The sequence below is a fragment of the Notechis scutatus genome, chromosome 4, assembly GCF_049901735.1.
Source record: "Notechis scutatus isolate UNSWTSFEM ecotype Mainland chromosome 4, rNotScu1.2, whole genome shotgun sequence".
Classification (NCBI taxonomy): Eukaryota; Metazoa; Chordata; class Lepidosauria; order Squamata; family Elapidae; genus Notechis; species Notechis scutatus.
Window position 1 is genome coordinate 102,157,030 of NC_142012.1, and position 21,962 is coordinate 102,178,991.

The 21,962-nt window shown below is 37.1% G+C and overlaps 1 protein-coding gene across 1 annotated transcript in view; it reads left to right on the forward strand.

Moving 5' to 3' along the window:
* The window catches only part of CFAP46 (cilia and flagella associated protein 46), a 107,410-nt gene that overhangs the window by 29,944 nt on the left and 55,504 nt on the right, over positions 1-21,962 (forward strand). Inside the window, exons 19-30 of the mRNA XM_087964261.1 lie at positions 2,363-2,575; positions 7,290-7,509; positions 9,100-9,249; positions 10,835-10,942; positions 11,852-12,030; positions 13,886-14,017; positions 15,821-15,989; positions 16,758-16,842; positions 16,950-17,088; positions 19,536-19,719; positions 21,183-21,342; positions 21,722-21,882. Of these exons, the coding sequence (XP_087820387.1) occupies positions 2,363-2,575; positions 7,290-7,509; positions 9,100-9,249; positions 10,835-10,942; positions 11,852-12,030; positions 13,886-14,017; positions 15,821-15,989; positions 16,758-16,842; positions 16,950-17,088; positions 19,536-19,719; positions 21,183-21,342; positions 21,722-21,882 (1,900 nt within the window). The remainder of the gene's footprint in view (positions 1-2,362; positions 2,576-7,289; positions 7,510-9,099; positions 9,250-10,834; positions 10,943-11,851; positions 12,031-13,885; positions 14,018-15,820; positions 15,990-16,757; positions 16,843-16,949; positions 17,089-19,535; positions 19,720-21,182; positions 21,343-21,721; positions 21,883-21,962) is intronic.

Genomic DNA, 21,962 nt, shown 5'->3' on the forward strand with positions numbered 1-21,962 from the left:
ATGTGTGTGTGTGTGTGTGTGTTTGTTTGTTTAGTGACTGTTCAAAATTACAATGGCACTGAAAAAAGTAACTTATGACCATTTTTGACATGACTGTTGCAGCGTCCCAAGGGTCACATCATCAAAATTCGGATGCTTAGCAATTGGTTCATACTTGTGACTGTTGCTGCGTCCCAGGGTCATGTAATCACCTTTTGTAACTTTCTGAGAAGCAAAGTCAGTGGGAAAACCAGATTCACTTAACAACCAGATTACTAACTTAACCAATGCAGTGATTCACTTAACAACTGTGGCAAGAAAAGTCATAAAACGGGGCAAAACTCCCTTAACAGATGTCTCATTTAGCAACATAAATTTTGGGCTCAGTCACGGTCATAAGTCGAGACTACTTGTAATTGGTGTTTTGAATTTTGAATAAGTACATATTTCTTTCAAAATCTGGATATGTAGCAGTGGTAGTCCTCGACTTACAACAGTTTATTTAGTGACTGTTCAAAGTTACAATGGCACTGAAAAAAGTGACTTATAACTATTTTTGCACTTATGCCTGTTGCGGTGAGTTACATACATACAGACCTTGGAGATCTTCCAGTCCAATCTCCCTCCCACCCAAGCAGGAAACCCCACGGTCTCCCCTTAGTCTCCTCTCCCCTGGTGCCTGGAAGTTGAAGTAAATTTTGTAAGATTACACTTACTGTTCTAAGAACCTTAGAACAGGAAGTAGCAAATTTATTTTAACAATACTATAGCACCACTATCAAAGACTTTCGCAGTTTACAGGTAATATAAAAACATTTAAAACATTGACTGTACAGACTTCCATGAAAGCAATTTTATAAGGATCACCCAAACATTACTACACAACAATAAAAATAGAATAAAAATAAAAGCTAAATATGCTATAATAAAATGATAAATTGTGGTTCTGTAACAACGCCATCTTTAACAACTTCTATAATATCAGCAAAGAGGGGGATAGCCTGATCTCCACTGTGAAGCTGCCCTACAACTTTGGCCTTGCAACTGAAAAGCAATGATTTCTTGCTTCCTCTCTTCAAACTCCTGAAAATGTCATATCAATAACAGTTTTGCCCTATTAGAACCGCAGTAATCAAGATGTTACTGACGGCAGTGATGGGATTCAACATTTTTTACTACCGGTTCTGTAGGTGTGGCTTGGTGGGCGTGCTGTGGCTTGGTGGGTGTGGCAGGGGAAGGATATTGCAAAATCCCCATTCCCACCCCACCCACTAACCTGCTTTCCAGCTCCGTTCTCCTGTGCAGGGCAACAAAAGAAGACCCAGCCAATCAGCTGGGACTGGGGGGGCAGAGAATAGATGGGGGTGGGGCCAGTCAGAAGTGGCATTTGCTGGTTCTCCAAACTACTCAAAGTTTCTGCTATCTGTTCTCCAGAACTGCTCAGACCCTGCTGAATACCACCTCTGACTGACTGACCTCTTTATTTGCATGATTTTTAATGAGATGAACTATTAATAATACTCTGTATGAAAGTTAGGGTAATTATGTATGTATACATGTATGCAAGTTTATATTGTGTAAATGTAGGAGAAGATAATGTTACGTTTTTAAGATATCCAAAAGACATCCGAGGAAAGAGAAATTTTAAGGCTAGTCTGTAGAAGAACTTTATGATGGTACATTATTTGAAAATAGTTACCGTATTTATCGGCGTATAACACGCACTTTTTCCCCTGAAAATAGGGGGCAAATGATGTATGCGTGTTATACGCCGATATAATGTTAAGAAGCCTTCGGTGAATGCTGCTGGGATCGGGATCAAGGACACAAATGAAAGAAGGGGAGGGAGGAAGCAAACCAAGCCTGTCCTTCTCTCTGGGTCAGCTCTCTCAGTCGCTCTCTCGCTCCTCCACCAGCACAGGAAGAAACTGCTTCAAAGAAGCGGGGGGCTTTTCCTGTCGCCGCAGCTTCCCTGAAGCGCCCGTTTCTCCCCACCCCACCCCGTCCGCCCGCCCGCCCGCCCCGCCCGCCCGCAGTGCTCCGCTGCCTGCCTGCCTGCCTTCGTTAATGGTTGAATCGAACAGCTTCGCTGAGTAAAAGAGGCGAATAGTTATTATTCTCAGCCGGCTGCTCCCAAACAACCAGAAACTAAGGCAGGCAGGCAGAATTTTTTAAATTTTTTTCCTGAAATTTCCTCTTAAAATGAAGATGCGTGTTATACGCCTGTGCGTGTTATACGCCGATAAATACGGTACATTTCATAGATTGAAAAAAAAAATTATGTTTCATATATTTTCCTGATATACACAATATACACAATGGATTGTTTTCTGGTTTCCTTTTCTTTTTGGCAATTTAATAATTCAAATTTCTACTTGTTAAGCAACTGGATAAAACACTTATCTCAGTACGCTATGGAAAACTTTCTGCGAGCTGTCAGAATTGGAGAGGAATTAAATGAAGCCTGGATTGTGCACAACACTGTGGTGTATGTGTTAAATCACAATAAGCATCTGATTATTTCGAAACGGCAAAGAGAACTTGTCGAACCCTTTCAAATTCTTTTCAATGCTGTAAAGAATATTGGAAACTTTGGGTAAGTTCTACAAGAGTTTAGTTGGATGTTTGATGTTTTTAAGGTTCATAATAGGAAAGTGCAACCTTTAATGGGCTTTTGATGTAAGAACATTGTTGGTTTTCGATTCGTAACAATGTTAACAGGTGAATCTTTTTTTTTACTAAGGCAAGTCTTTATAGTTCTCCATTTATAGTTTTCCATTTTGAAAAATTTGAAGCTAGTATAAGTATTCCATTTGTTATTATTGCTGGCTGAAGATACTCTGGGTGTTTCTTCACAATGTAGATCCTTAACTGGTCAGATCTCTCATGCTATATATTATTTTGTCTGATTGTGATACAAACATTTTTAATACATATATTTGCATGAATAATTTTAGTTCCCCCCTTTTCATTACTGTATATTGCATTGTTTCATTTATGATATGTATATATATATATATATATATATATATATATATATATATATATATATATATATATATATATATATATATATATGTTTCAAGTCATATCGCTGTACTCATTGTGTTAGCAACATCAATCTGCTTCAGGCTTTCAGTTGTGTCAACGCCCAGGTCAGATCAGTAGTTCAGATTTGACAGACGCCTTTGCAGCCAGAATGGTTCTTCCAGGCCGAAGCCATTGTCTCGGATTGATTGGCCACTATAGATCTGAAAGGAAGCCGGGTTATTCCCTAGCCGGAGATCACAGAATCATGGGCTTCGCGTGAGAAGGCTTCTGATCTTAGATTCAGATTTGTGCTCATAGGTCAGGTTTTGAAACAGGTGCCATTGAAGCTGATGCCATGACCTGTGGAGCTCCATGTGCTGGACTAGTCCAACACATGGAAGCCACAGGTCATAGCATCAACTTCAATGGCACCAAAACCCTGGCCACTATAGAAAACCCTAATCACAGAATCATCAGAGAAGCCATAGAGATTGAAAAAGACCAGAAAGCATGAACAGAAGAGATGATTCCACCAGGCTGTCAATCATTTGGAAGCCTGCACTCACAAACAAAAAAATCTCCACACCACAAGCCAGGCAAACACCTGGGCACAAACAGATCCCCTGATACCTCCAGCTCAAACACACCCCAACCAGGCACCCAGATGAAACCCAGCTTCCTAACTAATGATAGCCGCTCCATTTACCCGGGCTGCTGCACTAAAGGCCTCCATTAAAGCAACACAATGCTGCCAGCCAATCAAGATACAAAAAGAGCCAAAAACAGACAGAAGATATTAGAGACACCAATCAATCAGAACACAGCAAACCCGAGACCAATAAACACAGACCAAGACTCCCAACCAATCAGGAGGAAGAAAAACCATTCTGGCACAGCAATAGGCTGCCCCAAATTCAAATCTGAAACTACTGTAAAAGTCTGACTCACAGACGGACACAATACAGAAGCCTGATGATGGCAGATGAGATTCTGCTGAAACGTTGCTACAACTTTAAAAGAACTACAATGACGTGGGAAAATACCCGAACCAAGTCAACACTATACATATATATATATATATATATATATATTTAAAGATTATTAGCATTCAGTTATTTAAATAGCTAAGAGTATTGAGAAGAGAGGAAAGAAAGAAAAATGTTCTATTCTAATTGGTTACAATTTAGGAGTTGAGTTTAGAACTTGAGCATAAAAAAGTTTTTGTTGCATTATAGAGGTTTTGATCTTAAGCTGATTACTTAATATTAAAATCTTATTTTAATTGAAATATTAAAATTCAACCATTTTGAAATCCTGTGTGTGTGTTGAAAAAAATAGATAAATGAGCAAAAGTAAAAAGGACTATTGGATGTCTGACTTCCTCTTTTTAAGCACCTGCTAATTTGCAATATTTGTAGGCCTCCTTAGAAGCCAAGGGAATATGTCTTTCTTGCAGCATAATACCTGGTTATAATTTTTTCATCTCGTCCCTCCTTTCTTTTCAACCTGAAACTGTTTATATTCCAGCTGATTACTGTAAGTACCATGCCAATATGTAGACAAAATATTTTTTTTCCGCTTTTTACATCTTATGTTGTACTAGGCTGAATAAGCAACAGAAACATAAATAGAAAATATTTAAATAATGAATATGGATCTAAACTAAACATAATTGAACATAAAACAAAAATTATATAAAAGTAAGTATCCAACTACCAATATCCTAGTACTGCTAGTGTACTAACATTAAACAGGAAATAAAGGAAGGAAGGAAGGAAGGAAGGAAGGAAGGAAGGAAGGAAGGAAGGAAGGAAGGAAGGAAGGAAGGAAGGAAGGAAGGAAGGAAGGAAGAAAGATCTCTACTTATAACTCCAGTTTGGTTTAAGTTACTTCTCCATATTTGGAAATAAAATAAAAAAAATAAGTTCTATACTCATACAGCAACAACAACTGTTAAAAGAAAAAGAAAAATAGGAAGTTCGTTATTTATCTGATAAGCACAGATTTTTTGAGAACCACAAAAGAAGAATTTTCATCCCCAAATTAAAAGATAGAACATTGTTGGATACAATCCTATTTCTTGCTGAAATATATTCCAAATCAAAATATTTTCTTAAATTTAGTTCATTGAAAGGCAGATCTGGGTAAATTGTTATTTTTATCTCCAGGATATTTCAAGCTGGTAGTTTGTCTTGAAAGTTGTAAAAGGTGGTGTCTGATGCTGAATTCCAAAAACTATTAACTGTCTATGAGACATTGCCATTTTGATGTTAATCTGTAAGCACTCAGTATCTCAAATCTAACATTGGCTGACAGTGAGCCAATATCCTGAATACATAATGCTATGTAAATTAACAACAGCTTCTGCTCCAGAGGTAAATTGTTTCATAAGTGGTTTCTGCTAAGCTACTTATCTGATAGTTTAATTTGCAGCTTTTAAATTATTTATTGTGAAATTGTTCTTTTACAAAAGGTTAAATTCTGAGTTCCTCAGAAATGCTAGTAATTCTTTTCCTTGCTTCCATATGTTTAACAACTTAAAAGGCTTGAGTTTATATATTTTGCAAGGTATCCAAGATATGCCAACATCCAGATTTGCCTCATTAATTCAACAGAGATTACTTCTTCCTACTAACTTGGCTAGTCTAGTGAAGAGAAGGACCAGGGGAAACATGATAGCGGTCTTCCAATATTTGAGGGGCTGCCATAGAGAGGAAGGGGTCAAGCCATTTTCTAAAGCGCCTGTAGGCCAGACAAGGAATAATGGATGGAAACTGAACAAGGAGAGATTTAACCTGGAAATAAGGAAAAACTTTCTGACAGTGAGAACAATCAACCAGCTTGCCCTCAGAAGTTGTGGGAGCGCCATCACTTGAGACTTTCAAGAAGAGATTGGACTGCCATTTGTCCGAAATGGTGTAGGGCCTCCTGCTTGTGTGGGGGGTTGGACTAGATGACCTATAAAGTCCCTTCCAACTCTGATTATCTATTATCAACTGAGATAATAAGCATCAGGGCTCAGTATAGTTCTATATAATCTGGCAGAAAACCATTGCCCCCTCTTCCCTGTCCAGAATTTCAGTTTGATGCATAAGAATAGAGCTGGAATAGAGTTCTTGGCTCAAGATGACTGAGGAGAACTATCTTCATTATTTTACATAGCATACCATTAAAATAATGCTATATCCCAGTTAAAGCAAACTGAGAGTTTGGACATAAATCACTCACTGTTTTCCTATCTATATGAGCAGATTCACCTATAGAGTCAGAGCAAGGTTAAGGTGAAGTCCAAGCATTTTTTAACTCACTATTTTATTTATGAGCAGTGTTTTAAAATATTGGATAGGTCTAATGTCTTTCTATTTCTAGACTCTTAAGTCTGGAAAAGAAAGATGAGCTTTCCTGTTTTTTCAATCCCCAAATTATTTCCCAGATTCTAATTAATTACTCAAAAGGAGGAAAATACTTTGTGTTCAACCAAAATGCTACTGCTCTTTAATTGCTGTTTAAAAGTTGAATTACATCTGCATCCAAACATTTAAGTGACTTACACCAGCATATAGATTTTACTTGATATCAATAAAGGAGGGTTCCTGGATATTTTATTATAGCCAGCTCTCCCTCTTCACCCATACTGAGAATTGAGATAATTGGCTAGAAAATGAATTGGACTTAGTATTTGCTACATTCATTTCTTTAGGGCTATAGTTTATTTATTTGTTCAGCTTATATCCCACAGGTGATAAACGATTATTGTTACAATAATTATCATACTATGTTTTTTTTCTTTTTCCTCACTTTTTGGTTAAAGCACTTTCTAAGTGTGTTTTTTCCTCTTTCACTATTGATGAAGTACTCTGAAAGAAGGAGCAATTTTTTGGAATAATAAGCTAAACAATTTCCTCCTCAGTTGTAATATACTACTTTTTATTGTAAAATTGTCTATACTGGTTTCTACATGATGGAGTTTCTTTTTTTTTCTTTTTGTACCTATGGGCAGTATATTAGGTCTGTCGAGTGTACATGATGGGGCTGGAACACTATGATATAACTGGAAATAGAAATACTAATTATGGAAGGCTGTACAAATAGGCAGTATTCAGAGACTTGTAATCTGAGGATCGATCTGCCTAAACCAAATAAATACATAACTAATGTAACAGATATGTTAGCATATCTGTTACATGTTTGGTATTAATGAATGCGTATCTTAATTTGGCACAGTAAAGCAGTTATGTATAATATTAACTTTAAACAATTTCTCTTTTGTTTTGTTTCAGGAATACTACTGTTTTAGTAACATTATGCAATGCTCTGGCAAGAGGGCTGATTCTTCCTTGGATTCCCAAAATTGTTTCCAAAATGGATGAAAAGAAACTTAATGAGGAAGGGCCCACCAAGCGTAAAAAGACTGCCTTAAAAGGACATGATAAATCATTCACTGCTTTAATTACACCTGTGGATCCAGCTGGAATCCATGATATTAAAGCAGCCGTAGAGGTATATTTCTTATCATAGTGATTTTCTATGAGACAATAAACTATTCATGATTAAACATCTGTTTCAAACTGTGTGAGCGGATTTAAGATGTATGGTTGACTGTTCATCAGAGGTTGATTGAATAAAGTAGCTACAGTTTTGATGTGTGTTCTTTCTTTCATGGAATATGTAAGCATTTTTGTTGGAATCAGGAGAAAGGGCCGAATGAGGAAATGTATCTACAGATCTTAAAAATTGGAACTTTTATTTAAATCAAGCAAGACTTGAGTGGCTTTGGGTGTTTGGACATTCTTGTGCTGAGAACCTTCCATGAGTGGCACTGCTTCAGATAGACCTGGTGGGTAATCTGGGAGTCCTGAACTTAAAGAGCAGGTGGCAACCAGAAATTTCAACTTGGGCAGAATGCAGCAACACATGCCTTCAATGGCATTAGTTATTTGTTCACATGTAACAGCACTATCCATGAGCTGCATTGGCTGCCAGTATGCTTTCGTATGCCATTCAAGATGCTGGTTAAAGCATCATTAAAGCCTTTCATGGCTTAGGACCAGGTTATTTGAGGGCCCATGTCTTTTCTCAGTTGTTTCTATCATTCAATCTGATCAAGGCTAAAGAATGCCTGTTGGTGGACCAAGGAGACATGCCTTTCCTGCCATAGCACCCATCTTATGGAAAATTCACCCTCCAGAGATCAGGAAAGCTCCAACCTTGCTGGACATTCACAAGGTCCTAAAGACCTGGTTCTGTGCCCAAGCCTGAGGCCCCAAGTGTGTGCAAAGACCCACTTCTTGGTTGTATAAGGCAGGGGTCCCCAACCACCGGTCCCCGGAGCAGTACCGGTCCGTGGAACAATTTCTACCGGGCCGCCGGTTTGCTGGGCGCCACCATCTTGTTTTGATGAAAAAGTGCTTCGGTGAGCTTTTCCGGGTAGAAAGCGGTGTTTGGGTGCTGAAAGAATCCTCGCGCCTTAGTTTCATCAAGGGGGCCGAACAAAACTAAGGCGCGAGGATTCTTTCAGCACACATGGCAAGGCAAGCCGGCGACCATCCCGAAGCCGTCCCGAAGCCCATCAACACAGGTACAAAGGAAGAGTTGAAGGTGGCGGGGAGAAGCAGGGGCGGCTGGCTGGCGGTCGCTCGGCTCGCCTTGCCATGCGTGCTGATGCCGGTACCAGGCCGCAGATGATTTTGTGATGCGGTACCGGGCAGCGGCTGCACAAAAAAGGTTGGGGGCCACTGGTATAAGGGATTTGGGTGGATGTTTCTTGGATGCTTCGTATTTAACTTCAGTAATGTTTGTCATTGTTTTTATTTTATTTTAATACTGTTTGCTGCTTGGAGTCACTTATTGACATTGGCTGCCATATAAAATGGATGGATGGATGGATGGATGGATGGATGGATGGATAAACAAACAAACAAATGTAGTTATTTATTGGCAAACCAACAATCCTAGTTTATTTGATGGAAGAGCGTTTTATCAGTAAAACAGATGTTTATTTCTCCATCTCATGCTCCTCAAAATTTGTTCATATGCTTCTGCTTTAGTTTTTTTTTTTTAAGATAGCATTTATAACATAATTTCTTTAAGGTCTGTGAATTTGCTATGCGTTTGCCTAATGGAAGTGCACCTGATGAGCCTGTGCCTATTGCTGTACGTCAACAAGTTATTGCAACTTGGGTAAAAGCCAAACAATTACTTCAGCAACAGATTACGAGGTGGCATGGATCTGAGGAGGAGGTACCAGTGCTTTCTAACACAGAATATGGGGGGGGGGGGGTTGTTCTTGTATTATAAATTACCTAAAGCCAGGGTGGATAAAAATTGATAATTTTTTTAATTTAAATCGGTTTTTTTTTATTTTGATCAAATTTATTTTAATAAAATGTTGTTGGAGTAAAAATCTACAGATAGTTTTCCATTTAATATACATTAATAATTTAGTTTATTCAGCATGAAATGGAGCTTAGTTATGTAGCATGAGGCTATATATCAGGGATGGGATCCGACCGGTATAACTACCGGTTCTGTCTCTCTGCATCGCGCGAGTGCAATTTATGACCTCCTGAGCTGCCCAGACAGCTGAGCAGCGCTGCGTGCAAGTGCTCAGCGGTTGGAAAAGCCCTTTTTCCTGCTTTTTTTAACCACAGCTGTTCCACACAAAGCAGCTGCCGTTGAAAAAGCAGGAAATAAAGGTCAGGTAAGAGCCCGGGCAGGCGGGTGGGCCAAAACAGCAGCAGACATAGAACTGGTTCTATATATGTTCTCTGTCTGCTGCTCTTCAGAACTACCGGTTCTACAGAGGCGGACAGAACCGGTAGAATTCTACCCCTGCTATATATTCTGCAATATTGGAACTGTCAGTGAGTCAACAGCGGGTCAGAGGAGGAGTTGCTGCAAGTCAGAGGTGACAGTTGTTCTTTAAAAATTATGATTTAAATTGAGTTGATTTAAATCAACTCCATCCTGCCTTAAGCCTAATATAAGTGCATACGCCATGCTTTAGTGTTTCTCTCTTCAGAACCGAAGGAAAGTATTACAGGTATTTTTTGATGAGGTGGATGAGGTGGCTGCCACAAAGGGGACTTCAGAGATTGAATGCTGCTTGTGGGCATCAAATTGTTTAGCCTCTAACCACCAGGGAGAACTAGTTTGAAGAACAGAACTCCAGTCTGGGAATTTCATTGTATATAAATAGATAGTAGATCTTGGGCATGGCTCTATTCTCACGGGGTCTATGACAATTCACCATGGCCAACTCGCCATAGCCAAATGGCCACAGCCAACTCACAGCCAACTTGCCATGGCCAACTCACTGCAGGACAACTCACTGTGGGACAAGACTTATGCTAATATCAAAGAAATGATGGAATAGAATCATTAAAGAAAGGATGCAAAGGAAGGGACAGAATGAAATGTGAATGGCAGAAATTAAATTAATCTTTATTTATTGTAAATAATTAAATAGAATTTTTCAATTGTCCCTTAGCAAGTTATCCCATAGCAAGTTGTCCATGGCAAATTGTCCATGGTGAGTTGGTTGCGGTGAGTTGGCTATGGTAAGTTGGTTATGGTGAGGTGGCCGCAGTACGTTGGCTGCAGCAAGTTGTCCTATTCTCATTCTTTCACACATACAGTATAAAGAAAGGTAAATGTTTCCCCGTTCAGTCATTTCGCATGATAGATTGTTCTATGAAACATATTAGAGAAGTTAGGTTGAGCCTGTGTTTGTCATTAACCTGCAAACTTCTAGAAAAAGGTATATTTGTACCTATTTAATAATGATGCCTTGTTCTTTGTTGAATCAGTGCTTCTTTCTCTGCAGAGTAATGACGATGGGACAAGTCCCATGACAAAAGTTTTTATTGGCCTGGAAATGTATTCCTGCAACGGTTTGAGCCTTATGGACTTTTTACTTCCCAATTTGTCTCAGGTATATATATATGTACTTCTTCCTCCTCTTCCTCCTCCTTTTGTCATCAGAGCAGTAGCAGTCGTAGCTTTTTATAAATTGGTTAGAAGGCCACGTCAAACTCAAAACACAGTGGCACATCCAAAACATTAATTATTCTTCTACGTATGTATTGTGCCCACGAAAAGAATGTGCTTAACAGACATTCACGTTAAATATATGAAGGAGAATTAAACTTCAGTTTCTCAGACTGCTACTTTACTGTGGTTCAGGTTAATCAAAGCTTTTTTGGAATACAAAGTATAGGTGTGAAGGATAAGGAAATAAAAGGTCTGGGTGAAAAGAGCAAATGATTCCAGTCAGATGAGTAGTATAAACAGTACAATCAGACCAAGGCTCTAATAAATGTTAGTATCATCAGAACCATGGTCTGATTGTAATCACACTCTCAATCAGATGGGGTAGTAGAAAAGGGATATTTCCCCTTTCTTTTTCCCTTTTCTCTTCCATAAAGGGATTAAACATCCCTCGAGTTTCCATGACTCAGATAATCAGGAGAGTGGTTTTACAGGTTATCAATATTTTGAACCTCTTAAAAAATACGGATTTTTTAAAAAAATCTGAAAACATTTTATCCTTTTTAAAACTGGAATAAAATTCAAAGGAGATATATTCCAAGTACTACTTACTTGGCTCATCTCTCTAATTTGTTTGATTTATGGTAATTATAAACACCTATATGAGATTGTTAATGATCTGCAATGCAGATTCCCAAGCACTTACTGCATCAGTACCATTTTTTCCCCCCCGTAAGCCATTCTTTACAAAAATGTACAAGTCATTATTCTGAAACATTGTAGACTGGATGTGGTGTAGACTGAATATTGGTGTTATCAATTCATGACCATATATTTATCCACTTACTTGTAGTTGGTAAAAATGGCTCTGGAGTGCAGTTGGTCAGACTCGCTTGTACAGCTTCAGACGCTGACCAGACTTATGCATTTTGCACATAATCTCCATGACCATGAACTGGTGATAACTTGTTTTCAGAAGATTTTGGAATTAGATAAAATGCCATTTATCACAGATCCAAAGAAAAAAGGAATGTAAGTAGACAAGTCATCTTTACATACTGATTTATTTTTTAAAAAAACTTGCATAATTCTTGCCTAGAGAGAGGTACAGATATAAAAAAAGCTGATCTCTTAGCTACAGGTTTCCATCCAGCCCTTTAAAAAAAAAAACCTTCACAATGATCCCTATTTCGTTTTTAACAAATATTGTGTCCCTACTAGCACTGCCTTGGATTAAGGTTGTTAGGTTTCAAGGAATCACGATAGAATTTGAAGCTAGTATAAGAACTTGAGTAAGTATGGAATCTGGTTTGCCTTCCCTACCATGTTTGTAGTGATTGTCATTTAAACCAAGCTCCTGAAATGGGGATCTTATTGGAAAGAGTGGGACCATTCTTCACATGATTTGAGGGTAATGGAGCAATCGGCATAACATAATCTTTGTCTTAAAAATGCCTTCTTTTCAAAAGAAGGAAGAATTGTGATGTTCCGCACAATTATTTTGCCACCATATTTAGGTGATGTGAATTCAGGCTTCTTTTAGAGTTCTAGATAGGATTGCAGATGTCCAAATGGCCCTCCTAGTTTGCTAACCAGAGGTAAAAAAAGAGGAATTAATTTATTCAGGTGATGGTGTAAGATGTAGAAACAAACTCTGATATCTTATGTCCTACTACCAAGCACCTTACTATTAGTTAGAACCCGCCTCATACCAGCTGTAACAGTTGATTTCTCTGAACTCCACAGTGTTATTTTCAGATTTTGGTCTTTAATATTATTTTGTGTGAAATGCTTTGAAGCTTTCAATTAAATTTTTAGATGGAAAGTATCTCCAGATTTCTATAACTTTTAAAATTCATCTTAAACCCAAGAGGGTTTTTTATTTTATCATCTTAATACATCATGAATCTTTCCATTAAAATATCAGTAATTGGAGGAAAACTAGTTTCAGACATTTTTAAAAAAGAAAGGAATTACAGTAAATAGAGCAATACTGACCTCTAATGGATACAATTATTATACCATTATATTGATGTACAATAATGCCAATTTTTGCCAATTCCACATGGTGTATAGTAGTACAATATTGCACTGGCGATATCTTAAACTGAAAGCAAGATTCAGACTAAAAGTCCAAGTTAGAAGGGACTATATAAGATGTCAAGTCTGCCTTTCTGCTCAGTGCAGGAATCAGTAAACCATTCCTGACAACTGGCCATCCAGACCCTGAAAATCTTCATCAAGTAGGAACCTATCACTGTTCTAGGCAGACTGTTCCATTGTTTAATATATTAAATATATTAATATATTTAATGTTCAATCGATGTTTTCAGCCTGTTGGTTCTTATCCAGTTTTTTGTTTGTTTCAACAGAGAACAAATACACATTTGTCTGTTTTTCCTCTCAGTCTTTTGCAAGCTAACTATGCTTATCTTCTTTAACTAATCTTCATAGATTTTAGTTTCAGATTCCTTATCATCCTTTAATTTTCCTTCAAACCTGCTACAGCTTCTTCAGACTCCTTTAGTTGTCCTCTAAAACCTGTCACAGTTTCTCCATGCTTTTTTTAAGGTGCATAAACATGAAACATGGTCGTAAGTCACTTTTTTCAGCTCTGTTGTAATAACAATAACTAAACAAACCATTGTACAATGAGGATGATCTAGTTCATCTGAGATTCTTTGTACAAAGAATTAGATGAAACAATACACATTATGACATTAGCTGATAAAATGATAAGTCCCCTCCTAATCCAGCCCAAATGGGAGAATGGAAAGTTTTGATTGTCTGTTTCTCAATTCCTGCAGAGCGACAGATTGCTCTGTTCTGGCAGGATCTTGAAAATAGAGTTATTAGTCTAAAGTTACCTTTTGACTTCTTTACGTAGAAGTGATTACAGTGCCAGACAAGAAATGCTGAGTATTGCTTCTTGTACTCAAGGGAAGAGTATAATGGAAAACCTGGCTGGCAAAAAACATTTGCGGGTTACAGCATCAAAATCATTTGTTGAAAGTGCAAGGTATGTTGTGTTTTTTAAAAAAACATCTTTATTTATTTTAACGAAATCTGAATATGAACACCAGCAAATGTATAAATCCCGGGAAAATAGCAACTGTGTATTGAAAGCACTGAAATAAACCAATAAAATCAGAAACTTCATTAACATTGAGCGTTATTGTACAGGTGTCACTCATAAAGAATACAGTGCACCTCCTCATTTAACCATTTAACAATGAAGTAATATAAGTTGTATCAAACTATTTCAGGAGTAGAAACCTTGGTTGTTATTTTTTTTTTCCCCTTAATTTCCCTTTCTGTCTCTCAAGTATTAGCAAGTTGCAGGAAAGATCTCATATTGAATTTTACAAAATAAACCCGGATGAAATTTTGTCTTGTGACTTTTGATAACTTTAGATAAAATTAAAACTTTTAACTTTCAATGAAATATAAAAATAGGTCAAAAGATTAAATATAAAAATATTAAAAATTGAATCTAAAATATATATTTAGGACATGGATAAAGTTTAGTAGCTACTAGCTTTTAAAAAATTGCATTTTCAGTATAGAATATTGAAAAGTAATTGGCTTAGTCAATACAAAATTTCTAAAATTGTACATAATGCCTCCGTTTCTTCTTCTTTTTCTACAACAACCCTGTGAGGTGGGTTGGATGGCCAGTTGAAAATCACCCAGTCAGCAAAGGAAGACTAGAACTCACAATGCCCTGGTTTCTAATCCAGCACCTTAAACATTGCCCCAAACGTTTTTATTTCAGAAACAAACGCAAACTTAATAACGTTTATTGACAGGAAACAGTTTCAGAAATCTTTGAAGTGTTGTTAAAATAAAGCTGCACTTCATAAATGGAGTGCAAGAGACAGGTCACCCCATAAATTTTGACATAAGGAAAAACATTTGCTAATGTAACTTTTTTTACATTAGATTCACCAAAGGGAAACTGATGAAATTAAGAACAGATGGCATAATACGCATAACAAACTAATCTGTAAGAATGTAGAATCTCCTGAGAATAGAAAATAATAATGGGAGTTGATTGTAATTATGGACTACTTGATTCTTTGGGAAGAGAAACATCACCTAATATTATTAAACATTTATCACGGTACTGAAAAAGAAAGAGAGAATGAAAGCTTTACTATTTGTATTGACATTGAGATGTACATGTAAAACCTATAAATAATATTGATAATTGTTGTCAGCATCCAACAAACAGCAAGTTCTGGAGGGAACTAAGAAATTGGCTTAAATAAATATATTATGCTTGTTTACTTTGCTAATCAGGATAATTAAATAATAATTGTTACAACAACAGAAACGTAAACCATTAACTTTACATTAAATTCATTGGAGAATTTTGGGATTTTATTATGTATAGGAAATATTACATGGGTGTATTCATAACTGTATATATACTCTTAGAGTTTTTTTTAATGAGTCAGTAGAAAATTATTTTAGAAGACAAAATCTCAGGGATGATTAATTACTAAAAATTATCTCTGTTGTATGATTTTGATAAATGGATGGATGATGAATGGATGGATGGATAGAAGATAGATAGATAGATAGATAGATAGATAGATAGATAGATAGATAGATAGATAGATGAAAAGAAAAATTAAAACATAAACCTAATTTTTATTAATGGATAAGCCCTTTAGTTAAAAAAATCCAGTGCCTTAATGTTGAAATATATCCAAGAAGGTGGTTAATCAGAATCATTGCAATTGCATTACATACTGCTTACAACCTGCTACAGCAGGCATGTGGTTTTATTATATTTTTCCATTTATATTTTTTTTAGATATGCAGGAGAAGCAGGAAATCTTAACCTTGCCATGGTAGCAGCTCGAAATTTCTGGAATGCATGTTTACCTTTCATTGGTTCTTCAGCAGACAGGCAGCATCTCAAAGCACCTACTGAAGTCATTCTCAAGAGCATCATTAAAGCATTAGAGGCGAAAAATAAGCAGGTAAGAAATAGCACTTTCCTGCTGGATTCATAGCTAATTTGATTTCCAATACTCAAAACAAAACTGAAACCGGAGCAGGAAAATAATAATGTAACATTGTAATCAGAGGTGGTATTCAGCAGGTTGTGACCAGTTCTGAGAACCCATAGTAGAAATTTTGAGTAGTTCAGAGAACCAGCAAATACCACCTCTGACTGGCCCCGCCCCATCTATTCTCTGCCTCCCAAGTCCCAGCTGATCAGCTGGGTCTTCTTTTGTTGTCCTGCACAGGAGAATGGAGCTGGAAAGCAGGTTAGTGGGATGAAGAGGGAATGGGATTTTGCAGTAACCTTCCCCCAGGAGTAGGGAGGGAATGGAGTTTTTACAGTATCCTTTCCTTGCCACGTCCACCAAGCCATGCCCACCAAGCCACGCCCAAAGAACCAGTAGTAAAAAAATTTGAATCCCACCACTGATTGTAGTGTAAAAAGGTAAATAAATAAATAAATTACAATAAATAATTATTAATAACTAATTGTTTTACATAATAAAATAATGACTGACTACCTTTAAACAACCTGACTTTCCCAGTACAATGGGCAATTTTGGAAAGGATTTCAAACTTCTTGATAGTTTCCTATTTTCTGCCATCAGATAATAGATTCTACTATCTCAGGGGTTTCCCCCCTTTTTTATTTTAGAAGTTTATTTTGTTATATTCACAAAATTAACAATTCAAATGTCAGTGACATCTCTTCCACTACAATCAGCACCTCATATTTTTTTTAGGAAGCAGACCATATGTTACACTTGCATCAATGGCCTACAGTAGATTTTCATAGCATCAGCCCATCAGATGGGCATTTTTTTCCAGGTAAGTTTTTTTCCACTTCATCTTTTAAACATTCTCTTTATATTTGCTGATGATCTACCTGAATAGATTTTGTAATATTTGAGATATTGTGTTCATGTATTTCAAAGGTGCTGAAGAAGATTTGACCTTAAGAACGTTCTTGTATGTGTTACTGTTCCAAGCACACGCTGACAAAAATGACTGGGAGACAGGCCTTAAAGTTTTAGATGAAGCTGTTCAGATTCTTCCTCGCACAAAGCACAGACTGTAAGTTATTTTGGATAGTTTGCAAAATATTCCACTCAATATGCATTCCTATGGCTATGGTTATCTTAAGTAACACAATACCACAGTACCAGGCAGCATGTCAGTGGTGGTATGCTACCGGTTCAGCCCGGTTCAGCCGAAAAAAAAGCCTCCCACGATCAACTGAGAGGAGAAAAAGAGAAAAGTGCATGATCGGGCCTCACTTCCTCCCCTGCGCTTTTCTCTTCTTTATCCTCTCAGCTGATTGGCGCTGCAGGCCTCAGCTGGTGTGTGGAAAGCTGCGCGCGCGATCATCAAACCAGTAGTGGAACAGGTAGGATCCCACTGCTGCAGCATATATCATTAAAAGCATTTACAACTATATATATAGTTCGGGCTATAGGCCTGGGCGCATAATTCATAGCTTTACAAAAGGCCAATAGAGTCACGCTTATCCTAATATCTGAAGAGAGAATCTTCTAGAAGGCAAGGGCTTTGATACAGAATTGACAGACATGTTTCTTGTCTTAAGAACCTGTAATATGCCCAATCTATTATCCCCCCCCCCCAATTTTGCTTTTTTTTCCCCTCCGGTTTTCTTTACACGTAATGAAATATACAGTCTATAGATGTTCTAATAATCCACTAACCGAAGAAATTCCAACGTCATTTTCTTAAGAGCTTCTAATTAATCCTATTCCTCAGGGACAGCTTCCAAATACCTGGGTTTAAATGAAAGGGACAGTCCTTTGAAACAGGGATGTTTCCAGGACACTATTAATATCCATTCACTGCACACGTCATCTTCCTGGAATTCATTTATGCCATTTTTATGGTGCAGAAAAGGTTTCTCTTTAACAAAAGTCTATGTTGTTAAGAAGTTTCCTCCAAGTTAGTCTTCTTTTGACAATTAAATTAGGCAGTGGATATCCACAAATAGCTGACAATCTGTGACTGAGTTTGTTTATTCAACAAATAAAAATAATTTCTCCTTCATGTCAAAGCACCATACAGATAGTCCTCAACTTACAACAGTTCACTCAGTGATCATTCAAAGTTACAATGGCGTTGAAAAAAAGTAACTTGTGAACTTTTTTCACACTTATGACTGTTGCAGCATCCCATGGTCATGTGATTTACATTCAGATGCTTGCCAACTGATGCATATTGATGATGGTTTCAGTGTCCTGGTGTCATGTGATCACCATTTGCAACCTTCTGACAAGCAAAGTCAATGGAGAAGTCACATTCACTTAACAACTGTAGTGATTGACTTACCAATTGAGGCAAGAAAAATCATAAAATGGGCCAAAATTCACTTAACAACATAAATGTTGGACTCAATTATGGTCATAAGTTGAGGACTAGCTATATTTCTCAGTAACATTTCCTGCCTTGAACAAAAGCTGAATGTATACAGTACAGTCACAGTATTTAATAGTCACACATACATATTCCTACATACACATTCTCAATTTATTTCCTTTTCATTCCAATGTCTTGAAGTAAAAATGATTTCTCATTGCATTTCAGCAAGCTTTTTTAGCTCGACTGTTGCCTAAAACATTCCACATTGCAATTTTTTTACTGGATTTGTTGTCACAGCTATATTTTCCTCAATGTGGCTATTACTTAGTGCTAAAACTAAATCTACAAATGAGTGCACTTGGAGGCAGCTTCTGTTAACCTGTAGTAACCTCTTTTGAATACTAAATTAGTTTGTAATTGTTGGAATTCTGCTCTGTATAATCCTGAAATTGATATATTAAATTTCTTACATACTACGTCATGCTAAAATTTGGATATGAATGAACTTTATTCCTTCATGGAGCTAAATGTCCCTGCAATTCAAATAGTGACTTCTGATTTTAAAATCTATATGTATGAAAGCGAAATACCTTTCACGCATCATCACAAAATCTCCAGAACTTTAAAGCCTACAAACTTGAAATTTGACATGTATGCTCCTCTTGGCTTCTAGGTGCTCACTAAAAAAGGATTTTTCGAAATGATCCATCAGAGCATTAGTATTTCGTATGTTATTATTAACACGCTCTGATGCTAAGGAGTTCTACTCCCCCTCCCCACCTGAAAAGAAATCTGTTCCAAATGCAAAACACAAGCAGAGGAGAGGTGTTTCAGTTTCACAGCACCAAGCAGCTTTAATACAGAACAGCTAAGCTAAGCCACGCCCAGGCTCCTTGCCGTCTCCTTGCTCACCTAGCAAATACTGTTTCAGTTTCCAAACAGCCCTCAACTCTCTCACACACTGACAGGATGCTAGCCAGATGAATATCGATGAATGCTGTTAGGCAGAGGCACAATTTTTCCCCCTTATTTTCCTCCCCTAAAACTAAGCCCAACCACATAGTTTCGTAGTGAAGCATAGGTATAAAGTTTTGAAATACCACTTTGTCAACTTATTAAATCATTCATAAATACTGACTAAATAACATTTTCCTTCATAGCCCAATTTTTAAGCATATGGTCATGGTCAAGGCAAGACTAGGACGTAATTATATAATGGAAATCCAGAAATTCCGTGATGAAACTGAGGACTACATGTCACATATGTGGCAACGTTTGGCATCTGTTTCCTTTGATATTGTGGGACAATTATCCTGCTACCAAAATGCAATTGAAGTTTTACAGGTTTGTACATATCTTCTTTTTAAAAGATGCTATTAGTTTGCAGTTCTTGATGAAAAATCAATATCTGACAGTGGTAGAAAGAATATAAGCTTTATGTAATTCCTAATTCTTGTTTTGGATACAGTAAACTAATAGGTCTTTCTCCAGAGACTTCCTATCTTCCTTTGGAGAAGATTAGTAGCCTTCTGTGATTCCCCAGGTAAACATCCAGGGAGGCCTAAGAATTAATATGGTTAAGGATTTTCATGGCCTTAAGTAACTGTCCTTGAGACATCTTTGGAGTACCGCATATTAGAGGCATCTGAAATAGAAAGTCCAAGTCAATGATGTAAACTTTATTTTTGAAAGGTTTCTTTCATGCCATTCCTAAACAGTTTTCCCTTCCTCTAAATTCCTAGTTGTTGTTGTTAGTCGTGAAGTCGTGTCCAATCCATCGCAACCCAATGGACAACATTCCTCCAGGCCTTCCTGTCCTCTACCATCCCCCGGAGTCCATTTAAGCCCACACTGACTGCTTCAGTGACTCCATCCAGCCACCTCATTCTCTGTCGTCCCCTTCTTCTATTGCCCTCAATCTTTCCCAGCATTAGGCTCTTCTCCAATGAGTCCTTCTCATTAGGTGGCCAAAGTATTTGAGTTTCATCTTCAGGATCCAGCCTTCTAAAGAGCAGTCAGGGTTTATCTCCTTTAGGACTGACCGATTTGATCGCCTTGCAGTTCAAATTCCTAGTACTATCTCTAAATTGAAAAAAACTGTATGTATCTTAGAGATATATCAAGAATTAGGCTTATACCCCTGTTGCTACATAACGTAATCAAGGCATTTGGTCCTGACAGACGTAAAAAAAAAAATACTTCCCTTTTCCCCAGTACTTGGTTACAGCAACCAATAATCATTCAACTAGATTAATTTCGTGATCTCTTCCAAATCTATAATTCCATGATTCTCTGATATGACATTGCAGTTTGCCTAAAAGCAATGGGGGCTTTTGTATATAGTTAGTCTTTGAGTTACGACCACAACTCTCTATGTTGCTTAAGTGAAACATTTCTTAAGAGAGTTTTGCCTGACTTTACAACCTTTCTTACTACACTTATTAAATAAATCATTGCAATTGTTAAGTTAGTAATATGGTTGTTAAGTGAATCTGGCTTCCCCATTGACTTTGCTTGTCAGAAGGTCACAAAGGTTGATCACATGACTTTGGGACACAGCAGTGGACATAAATATGAACCAGTTGCCAAGAATCTGAATTATGATCACATGGACATGGGGATACTGCAAAAGTCGTAACTGTGAAAAATGGTCATAAGTCATTTTTTTTCCGTGCCATTGTATCTTTGTACAGTCACTTCATGAACTGTTGTAAGTCAAGGACTGTCTGAATTTACATTACTTCATTTTCTGAAAGGGAATGTGCATCAAGAATTACTCTAAATGTCTGCTCACTGTTTTCATGTAGAAAAAGGAATCTGAATTAAAGAAAGTGGATAATATCTTAGGATTTGCAGAATGGCTGTATTGCAAGCAGTTTCCTCTTAGTGAGGCTATTAAACACCTGGAATGGGCAATAAATAAGTTATTGTATATCAAACCTCTCCAAAAAAGCCCTGATGAAGAAGGTACATTTTTCTAGCCGTCTTCCAGAAATAGCTGTATTTATTCTAGCATTGGGGGTGTACTGTGATATAATATTTTTTCCCTTTGATATTACAAAACATTTGCATATTTTTCTCTGTGGCTTTCTACAGGTGACATTTTTCCTCTTTTTCATTTAAACAAAATATTGTTTTAGGCCTGATGATTTCTGCTTTTTAAATTAAGGGGTAACGGAAATAAAATGAATGCTTGAGATTTTTGGGACTACCTGGAACAGTTGCAGGTGGAGCTTACGAGTTATACAATGCATGTCTGTTATATAAATCATACCAACAACATGTTTATATTGTTATATTGTTATATAAAATGATACTGACTGATTCTTCATATATTTTTTTATAGAATTAAGAAACCAAATCAGTATTGGAGAATTAAGGAGCATAAAACAGTTAGAAGCCTTATTTAGAGCTTATACAATAATGGCAGTCATTTCTGGCCATGGTTCAACTTTTTACGAGCAATACTGTTTGATGGCGTATGCTTTTGTGATTCGCATGTGGCAGGTGAGATAAGAAAATGTGACTAGAAGACTGCTAAATGCATTATGTAAATCTATTAGGGTTTTTTAAGGAACAGTAACTTG